The 10,868-nt window shown below is 40.0% G+C and overlaps 1 protein-coding gene across 1 annotated transcript; it reads left to right on the top strand.

Moving 5' to 3' along the window:
* Positions 1 to 1,489: 1,489 nt before the first annotated feature.
* LOC110065992 (adenosine receptor A2b-like) lies at positions 1,490 to 9,972 on the top strand. Its single transcript, XM_020773175.2, has 3 exons — positions 1,490 to 1,812; positions 6,367 to 6,793; positions 7,864 to 9,972. The coding sequence occupies exons 2-3, from the start codon at positions 6,396 to 6,398 to the stop codon at positions 8,669 to 8,671; spliced, it is 1,206 nt and encodes a 401-aa protein (XP_020628834.2). The 5' UTR covers positions 1,490 to 1,812; positions 6,367 to 6,395; the 3' UTR covers positions 8,672 to 9,972.
* Positions 9,973 to 10,868: the final 896 nt, after the last annotated feature.

Raw genomic sequence — 10,868 nt, forward strand, 5'->3', positions numbered from 1 at the left:
TTGTAACTAGGCGAATGAGCAGCCCCCCCCAGAAGGGCGAGTGCAATGGCTCTCAGAAGTAACATCTATTCCCCCACCGAAGCTGAGGGGTGCAATGCCTCAGAAGGGGTTCGCCAGAAACGGAGGGGCGCCAAGCCGCCAACTTCGCCAAGGGATCGAACCTCCCCTCCAAAAATTAAGACAAACAAAAGAAACCTCAAAAATTGCCAAAGGGCACGTGACGGACTCAAGGGACTCCTGCGTAGTAGACCAACTAAGGACACCGAATGCAAAGAGACCACACAACTGAAACAGGACAGACACTTGCATCAGCCACACAGGAGAAGAGGCTCACAGACCACACTCCTACGAAGTCTAATTAGACACAAAGGGGGAAGGGGGGACGTCAAGAAGGAATTCCACTGGACTGTCTGCGTCTGGCAGGGTAAACCGGGCACGAGCCTCCGGATGGGAAGTGTAAAAGTTCATCCGGAAGATGTCGACACAGAGGTCCAGCTCAAGGACAGACTCCGTAAGCTGCGCCCTCGTCAACTATTTAACAAATAGAGTCCATGTTGCCGTGCGTCTGTTCAGTAATAGATCACAGATGACGTCAAAATGTGGTAAGAACAAAAAAGTGGCACACGAGGCGATAGCCGAGTGTGTCACTGATGTCTGTCCTCTAATAGATCATAGGCGAGAACCAATCAAAATGGGAGAATAATTTGGGTTATTATATAACACAGAATAGATAGTGAGTAGCGTAGCCAATCAGAGACGGCATTGGTGATAGAACGCTAGTAGATTTATACTAAAACTCGATAGAAGCACAGTAGATGTCTTCTATTTCTTAAATAGCATACGAGTAGCTCAGCCAATCAGATCGCAGCATTTGCATTAGCATATTAGTAGAATTTTTTTTATGAGGGTTACTGTCCGAGAACTTAATCGTCCCCAGTCTTTTTCAGTCAACTTTCTTTACACTCCTTGCAACATTCCTTGCCGTGTGTGGTATGAGAGGATTAATGGGGACGAGTCAGGTGCGAAAAAACATTGCCCGAGCGGCTGGTCGTGGCATTCTCGCAAAAACGTGAAATTATTTAGTGACAGGTTTTTGTTTGATCTATACAGCAATGTTTGAATTTGCTGATGAAAGTCCTCGTTTCAGCAGAGATCATATGATTTATTGTGACTTGCATTGGGGCAAGCTGTATAGTGTTGCCGAGGTCTAGCAATTGCAGTCATTATTTTGGCATGGGGTACAGAAAATATGAAAAATGAAATATCTCTGTTAACAGAAGCATATCACCTAGCTAGGTGATACGCTTCTGCTGTGTATCACTACCTGTCAAAAAGTCAGATACTCATTTACAAGTCAGTTATCATATTCTTACGAACAACAGTTGAACACATTCTACTTCAGCTGTTTAAATACAAAGTTATCCGCAAAGTGCATTATCATTTTAATTAAAATTTTAGTGACTCAAACTTACAGTCATATGTTAGCCGTTGAGGAATACTGCGTTTCCTCGATGACGAAATCTAAATATTTCATGCCTAAAGTATTCTTTCGGTTTTTCTCTAAGACAAAACGTTTCACAAGCTAAATTAGTAATTTCTTGGACCTTAAAACCCATCAAAGGTATTCTTAAGTTAAGTAAATATTCAACATCACACCGCGTCAATCAACACACAAATCACTTTTCTGACAGAAAGGAAGTTCTATAAACCTGGAACAGCTGCCTACGAACTCCAAGTTACTTCTTTCAGATTACCAAGGCGAATGAAGCGAATCGGTTGAGGGAAACTGATCATGAGGGAAAACTAACAAATGTAGGTACCTATGAAAGCTAACTTTGTTCTCTTGTTGTATCATTTTTGCCTAAAATGGTTTGAAGATAGGGATAGCTGAAATGCTTAGATAATTGACATATTTCGATGCCTCCGAAAGTCGAAGTGGAGGGGAAAAGTAAAGTAAAAAAAAAAACACAAACCAAAACAAATCCCTTAGGTGAAAAAAAAAAAAAAAACTGAGCAAAGTCGTTTGCGTTAAAGAAATGGCTTATTTAAGGAAGTAATTGGTTTACTTTTCAAGGCCAGTACTTCGAACGGAATCTTTCCTCTTTCTAAGTCTCTCCAAACGGCTCAGTCGACGTCTAAGAAAAACAATCGATTGAATCACGTTGATTTACTTCTCAAGGCAAATAATTCAGTTGAGGAGAATGTTTTACTTTTTAGCTCTCTCCGAACTGCTCCGTCGACAACAAAAAATAAACGGTTGAAAGCCGTTCGACTCTTTCCGCAAAGTGCTTTTCCCCTTGATATTAATGTCGCATTCAGAAAATCAAGGCACTGACTGTCGAAATTCTAAAGTGCCGGTTCGTGACTATCTCTTTGTGTCAGTAGCAAACAGCCTAAAGATGAAGATATTCTGCGTGTTCCGTTGTTCTTACGTGACTGACCGTGGCATGGGTGAAGTTGTTTCATTAAAGCGGCTTTGTCAGGTCTATATCAGACCTTCAGATCAGTTATTATCCTTTAACAGATTAAGATCTGGAACTTTTGATAACTAGAACACTTTCCATGGCCAGGTTTTGTTAATATTCCGAATTTGTCGGAAGTATTCTAAGATAGATTTCTAAGTTTAACCTACGTAGGTCACGTAGCTCAGAAGAGTATGTTAGAACTACGCAGGTTCCACACAACAGAATTTCAAACAGGATTTTGGCGGCGATGATCCCTCATAAGTGGATGCATTGTGAGTGCGCATTTCGTTCACCCTTGTTTCTACAAAAGATACAAATATATTTGCTTTTGTTTAACTGATTTAAGTGAAGTCCTTTTATCAAATATATTCAGGCAAACTTAATCTTCCAGTGTTTTTAATCATTTTATGTAAATTAAGGAATCTTCCTTGTTTCCTATTCTTTCAGTGGTTCACCCAGAAACTGATGAATTACTGTTGGTTTAAAAGAACAAAATCTTGCGCTATGTTGTTCATAACAAGCGAGCATGATCATCCTCATAGTTAATTTTTTTTAAAAGAATTAAAATTTGGTACAGTGAGACGCAAGTTTTTTTTTTTTTTTTCCAGGCCTTATGCGTCCGATGGCGCGATGAGGAATGATGATGAGACGCCAGTTTTAGATAGAAATTCAGGAAAAATTATGTAAAGTTGAAAGTTACAAAACGTAGCACAGTCGAACCTGACGTAAGCGCTTTCGGGAGGTGGTCGCTCGCGAGAGCTTAGACCATACTGGGACAAAATTGTGCCTCATTAGCATATGGTAATTGCAGAGACTTACCCCATGTGCCAATGCTCATCTAACCCATGTAATAACTTTTAGCGGCCACAAAAATATTGAAGCTTTCCAAAGTATTTATTCAGAGTATCACTCTGCTATACTACCTAATAAGTCGAACGGAAAAAGTCGTACGATAGTTACAAATTGAATCTCTAATGTTGTTCAAATGTTAGGGGGAACTGAACATAAACTAAATCAGTTCTAATTTTGCAAAGATCGTCTCTTCTAAAACTGATAGAGTACAGTGTATGTGCCTTTTTCTTTAAATTTTTAAATGTTCATTCAAGTAAAAAGTCAATTTCGAAAAAACTCCGGTACTTCCCAATGAGAAATTTCCGTCTTTTGTACTAGCCAGGAATGCGATAATGTTACAACACCTTATTATCCAATTTCTGCCGAATTTCTGCTCTATTTTCATCAAGTGGTCGCTTACGGGAGGTTAAAAACAAAAGAAAATTTCAAACTTTTAGCTCTAAAAGTGGTCGCGGTCGCTTACGAGAGGTGGTCGCTTACAAGACGTTGCAAATATAGTGATGTGACTGGGAAACCTTTGGTATTTTGGAAAACTGGTCGCTGAGGAGAGGTGGTCGCTTACGAGAGGCGGTCGCAACCGGAGGTTCTCGACTGTATTCATTAACTATAATTTACATGCTGTTCACCAATTCCTAAGTGATAAAAAGTTTCCTCAAAAAGCTGTTCTTTACATAAACGAGGTAATTGATATTTTGAAACACGTCATCAAGCAGTTTGCGATAGCTTGATTGCGAACTGAAAAATGCTATGACGACGGGCTCCACTGAAAACACCCAGGCAACTGGGACCTTTTTCGTGACGCAATTCCACTGAAAACCAAATAGATTGGCTGTGGTATTAAAATACACTGTTTTAGCCTCCCTTCTTTCGTTCATCGCAAGGATAACGACAAAAGACATTTCAAAACATAACGAACGGCATTTGAGTCAGACATTATCGCAGGGATCACAGGTTGCTCCATAGGTAAATCATTTATATAGTGTTGAGCACGCTAGTGTTTTGTTTTGAATGCGTGAATGCTGTTTTTGCATACACCCAGTCCTCTCAAACGTATTACATGTATTAGCTCTAAGCAATGATGAAATAGTGCTCGACTATCATCTCTGTTAAAATTTTGGCATTTAGCCCAGAACTATAAATGCCCAAATAAATGCGTTTTCCACTGTTTTTATGTGAAAAATGTAGCACTAGAGCCAATTTGAGCCAATTTTGTTTGTATAAGTACTAAATCTGTCACCGAGTAGCGTAAAATAAGTGCCACCCTCAGTTTCAAAAAGTAGCCAATTTTTTGCGGATTGCCAAAATTTCGCCAATCCTCAAAGAAGCCGAAATGCTGAGGCTTCCAAATTTTGGCAAAGCAAACAATTTTGCTTTCTTTTAACCATTTAACTGTCATATTTTTTAAAACATGTCTGGATAAAATTACGGCGAGAAAATAACTTTGACGGCTAGTCCAGTTTAGCGCGTGCCATGGCCGGCCAAAATCATTTTTCACCTATTCAATCTGACGCTTTTTACAGTTATTTCAATGCAAACAAGGAATATGAGCAGTGTTTTTATTCAAATTCTTGTGACTCGTACCCTGGATTACTGGCGAGACAATCTTCTTCGATCGCAAGTGGCGCAAGCAACAACACAAACGCAAGCCTAGCGAAATCTACTCGTTCAATTATGGGCCAAAAATCACGAGTTGCTGGAGAGCGGAGAGTCAAGAACATGCAGCGTTGAGAAAAATCTGCGAAGAGTTAAACTCTCGCATGGAATCTAATAAAATACTTAATTGAGAAATATAGATCTTGTGACGTATATTTCAATCAGTAACGTTTTGGTTCAAACATGTTGGTCTAATGCGACCACTGCCAAAATTTGGAACTAGTGAAATTTTTGCCAATTTTTTTCCACGCCAAAAATTGGAAATATTTGAATTCGCACTAGTGCGACCCGGCCCTAAGTGAAATATTCCAAAATTTTCACAGTACATCGCATCTGGGAGGACACGAATTTTAAACACAACAGAAGGGTTTGTACAGTCATTTTTTTTCGATTTTTACGAATTTATATCTTTTACCGCTGCGGGAAACTGGTCCGATAGATTTCCCTGAAAAACAACCTCCGACTAAAATACCAGTTAGTTACTACCAGTCTGCCAAATTTTACGAAATTTCACCGATAGAAACGCGATGCGTATTTTGGAGGACGCGAACGACGGCGGCTAATTTTTCGTATTTTTTATTTGGAACTGAACGCTGGCGTTACATAATTAACCTGAGCAAGTTTTAAGACCGATAGCCGCACTGAACAGATCTAGAAAATTGCGAAATTCGAAGATAAAATATAAATTCATTTTTTACCAGGCGTTGTCCTCGGGTTCGACGTCGTCATTGCTTTAGCTCCCTAAGAAACAACGGCCGAACGAACGACGCCCTTTACCTCTGCGAAACCAAGGAAACGTATATGAGGAGAATACACTTTTTCTCCGTTATGGATTTCACAGCAATATTTCCGTCGGCCTTTTAGAAGAAAAATCTTGTTTTCCTGGCACTGATTTAGTCACGTTACCTCAAGCATCTAATATAGTTTCCTGGCTGCGTGAGTTTACGATAATATTAGTATCAGCAACTATAAACACAACGTAACAGGTATTTATCGATTATCTCAGAGACTTAAACGCTTCTACAACGTAGATTTCAGTACTGAAGGACATCAGCGCGAATATGAGAGAGAAAGGAAAGGTTGGATGAACCAGTTCGAAATGGAAATCTTCTTTGGTGCATGCTATGTTTTGCTACTTTTTCAGCGCGGTTACAAGGCTTTTTTCTAAAGCTTAAAAATGCTGAATGATGGTAATAAATTAATTGAACTGGGCTGTTGGAACAGCATGTAAGAACTTGAAGGGGTGCTTGCTTTGTCATCCTACAGTCAGTCTCTACTGAATATTCATATCTTTAGTCATAAACAATCCCATCAGCGGTTGATTAATGAAAAGATTGGTTGAATACCTCCCCTTGGTAAAAGCCATCTATTAACCCTGAGTGACTTTTCTCTTTAGTTGAACGCGACGATATCAGACTGGAAATAATGAAAGAAAAACTGGGTACTGAAACGATGGATAGAAACTCCAAATGCAATGCGTCCGTTCCACCGCAATATTTGACAGGAATCTTTCTCACGCTTTCTGTAACTGGAATACTAACAGCAGCCGTGGGAAACACACTCATTTGCGTAGCTGTATATAAGAAGGGGGCTCTAAGAACGTCTGCTAACTATCTTCTTGTCAGCCTGTCTTTGGCAAGCCTTATGTATGTCCCAGTATTAATAAGCTATGCCATCTCTCTGACGATGAGCGAGTGTCAACCAATGACAAAGATACTGTGCAAGTGGTCTTCACACTTGGATCTTGTTTTGTTTTGCGTTGTCATACTTCATCTACTTCTCATATCTTTGGATCGACTTGTGACCATAAAAATGCCTATGAGGTACGTTATGAAACCCGTCTTACAAGTGCCTACACACCCTGAGGGTTACCCCCATATATAGTCTATACACGCTATGTGGGTATGTGCCGCTGTGAAGGACATGGTTTTCAGACAGTTTAGTCTGGGACAGGGTATAGAAATCAGACAGGTTTGGTCTAGAATAGGGTATAATTTGCTGGGAAAGTTACCGGTGCAGTAAATAATTTAACCTGGAACAGGGTTCTTTACCCGGGGTTCTACAATAAAAATCGAAACTTGGGAGTGACTTGAAAAGATATTGGTTTAGTTTGCGCATGTTAGACTACGAAAGTGATAAACTTTCTGCATGGAAAATAGCTAGTCTGGGACATGGTAGGGGTTTTGGTGTGTAGTCTAGAATAGGGTTGGAAACTCAAGCTGATTGTTTGATTATTAATATAACACAAACAGCGGTGATAAACATTTTAATAACATGCATTTTATGAACTAGACGTTTCGTATGCTAGTCAACATACATTTTCAAAAGTATAACAGTTAAAAATTTTGAAAAGATATTTGTCTGTATTTAAATTTCTACTGCAGATGTTTTCTGTCTGGGTTCCAGACCCCCATTGATACAGTATAAATATGTTGACTAGCATACGAAACGCCAAGTTCATAAAATGCATGTTTTTAAAATGTTTATTACTGCTGTTCGTGTTACATTTTTAATCAAGCTACGATGGCCGAAGACCAAGAGTTTATATGAAGCTGATTGTTGCCTGGTATAGGGTTAGGGTTAGGGTTATTGTCCCAGCGGCACTCCCCCACCCAAAGATTTACAGAGTACCCCCCGAGGGGGGTGGCAGGTTTTACGGCCGAGAGATTTTTTTGAGTTCCACGTAAAGATTTGGGAGGGGCTACTGTTTACGTTACGTACCCCTGGTTCTTATGTGCAAAGAAAATCTGTAATTCAGTTACCAATACCTTAAGTTTAGATCTTCCATTGTGGATCAATTTTGTGTCTAAGGTTAGTGGAAACTTTCCCATTAACGTTGTACATTGACTGATTAAAAATTTTTCCCATGTTTTCTTTTTCCATTCTTCAACAGATACCCAACCATGATAACAACAACGCGCACACTGATATCAATAGGTGCTCTGTGGTTTGTGGGAGTATTAGAAGGAGTTACGCCAGACTTGATTCAGAGAATTCAAAACAACCAGGGTAAAGCACTACTCATGATGATGCATGGTTGCATTCAAAATAACAAAATCCTACTAGAAAAACACTCACAAGAAGTCGTGCCTCACTTTCTAGTTTTCATGACACTGACGGTCTTCTTGCCCAGCGGAATTATGCTTATTTCGCATGCGTGGATTTTCATTATCTCCTTCAGACATTACAAACGAATCAGAACTCTGGAGGAGGCCGTGCTACAAAGACGTGTCACTGAAATGCGCGCCGCCAAGACGGCGGCTATCACGGTGTTTTCGGCGTTAGCGTGCTTCGCGCCTCTTATTGTGGTGACTTCCATGATGATACTTGAGCCGCCAAGCGATAGAAGGCTAGACTCCACTCAATTTAACATCAAGTATATACTATTTCCTAGCCTTAAAATTCTGTATTTATTGGCGATAAGCTTAAACCCTTTGATCTGCGCTTTAAAAAGCAAGCCTTTCAAGGCGGCATTCAAGGAGATGTTACAAGCTTTAAAAAGATGTCCATGTAAAGTCCCGGACATACGCAGAACCAAGGCGCGCAGCATTTTCAGACGACGAGGCCACACGCTGAAACTGGAGCCCAACAAGCCTGCCAAAAACAGTAACACCTCCTACTTTATAGAACTGCAGTGCCTATCATTGACTACTAACCCAAGCGAGCTTAGCAACACTACTCAAAATAAAGTATACACGTAGATGTAGCAATATGTTAGACCAAGTGGCACTGGATGTAACTTGCAAGAACGCCGAGACATTTAACGAGTCTTGTTTTAGTTTTAGGAGCACGAGAGGCCGGTAACATAAAAATGCCTGGCAAAACTATTAAACAGCGACATCACAACCTTAGGGTGCGTCCGTTGGGGTGATCTGGATCTGGATCTGGATCTGGATCTGGATCTGGATCAGTGATCCAAGATCATGGTGCTGGGATCATGGTGCATCAAAGCAACCAAAGAATTCTTGCTCAGAGTGGATTCTTCGGTTCTTTTGATGCACCATGATCCGAGTGATCTTGGATTAATCTATTTAGTAATGAAATGCAAATCTTTTTTGAGTTTCAGAATTCAATCGTGGAGTTTCCCAAAGAAACGCATCCTAAAATGTATATTAACACTATTAAGAAGTTATTATCCAAAGCTTTTCTTGCCCGAAAACCAGTCTCTAGATGGATGGATAGATAGAGACCTTATTTAAGAGTCGATGCCGCCTAGCTTGGGAGAATCTTCCATACTAATATGGGGGCACAAAAAAAATAGTAAGTAATTAAAATGATCTAAGAGTTTAAAGTTAATGCTACGTACAATTATATGCATGTCTAGATCCTAAAAAAAAATTAAACCAACATAATGCTAATTCTTTTTCCGATTCAATAAATAACACGGTTATCGAATTATTTGCACAAATGTGTAAATCATTATTCCAAAAGCTTGACAAAATAGTCTAAATTAGCAGAGGCTGCAGCCTTTGCATCCATCATCTATAAGTTGACGAACATTTAATTTTATGTTCTGTTTGAACGATCTTAAAGATGTGGCTGCTCTACTACTTTGGGGGAGTTTTCCCCATAACTTGGGTCCTAAGTACTTTAGAAAGCGTTTACCATAAGTTATCGTCTGATATCTACAAATGGAAAAGTCACGCTGCCTTAAATTGTAGTTAGAGTTATGTTCACTGAAGATATTGCTGATGTAAGCAGGACACAGTTTGTGTTTTACTTTACACATGAGAATACTTAAATCCCGTTGACACCGGTTTAATAATGTTGGCAGTTCTGCCCTCTCTAGTAGTTGTTCGTAACTAGCATTCTTGTCTCTAAATACTGCCCTTAGTCCCCTCTCCTGTAGTCTTTCAAGTTTTCTTAAGTCACCAGATTTGGGGAAAGTGCCAGACTAAGTGGCAATAAGTAAGATATAGGACTGCACATTTGAAAAGTACTGCTTTAACTGCTTTGTGATTCAACTTGTACATAGTGTGATTAATAAACGCTAAGACTTGAATTGTATGTCTGATAATTAAAAAAACACAGCAAGATTTACCAGTTCACTGCAAACATGTAAGGGTGAGTTTCTTTGCCGGTAAAATTCAAGACTGGATTCTTAAATCCGAAACCGGATTTTGTATTTCTTTACTAAACAGATTGATCAAAGATCACTCGGATCACGATGCATCAGAGAAATTGAAGAATCCTTGCCCAGAGTGGATTCTTCGGTTCCTTTAATGCACCATGATCTGCGTGATCTTGAAACGCAAACTCAGTTTTCGGATTCAAGAATCCAATCTAGGAGTTTCCCAAAGAAACGCACCCTTAAGGCTACATCTTCGAAAATAAGCCCGAGACCAATGGGGGAAAACTGAGGAAACTATGCCCTGGATGCCACAACCTTTTCTTGCGCGTTTTTCCCGGTCTCGTTCAAGTCTCTCAGCCTGAAGGGGTTACTCCCAGAGAAGTTGGGTGGGGGTATGCGGCCCACTTCCCAAAATCCTTACCTTGTTAATGACCAAAATCTGCGATTTTTGCTACCCTATTTATGACCTGACCAAAAATTCGATACCCTATCTATGACCGTTGCGGCTGGCACAGTTGCCCTGAACATAAGTTAGAAGGGCTTTTGCTGACGGTCTTATTGATAATGATTAAAAGTAGCCTCTTCTAAGAATCATACCCAATTCAAGACTAGAGTGCTAAAATCATACCCTATTTATGACCAAAACGGCTGAAAAACTCTACACTTTGGGGCCGCACATACCTATATAGCCTACACGAGGGAATACGGTACCCCCCAGGTCTTTCAGCTGCTGTGACCCGCTCGAAAACCTATATGGGATACTGAAGAATGTGCCCACTTGGACCCAGGGTAGGGTTCTGTTGGGAAGCACTAGTAAATAATGTCCG

This window comes from Orbicella faveolata, unplaced genomic scaffold (assembly GCF_042242905.1).
Source record: "Orbicella faveolata isolate gen_17 unplaced genomic scaffold, um_ofav_v1 contig_36, whole genome shotgun sequence".
NCBI lineage: Eukaryota > Metazoa > Cnidaria > Anthozoa > Scleractinia > Merulinidae > Orbicella > Orbicella faveolata.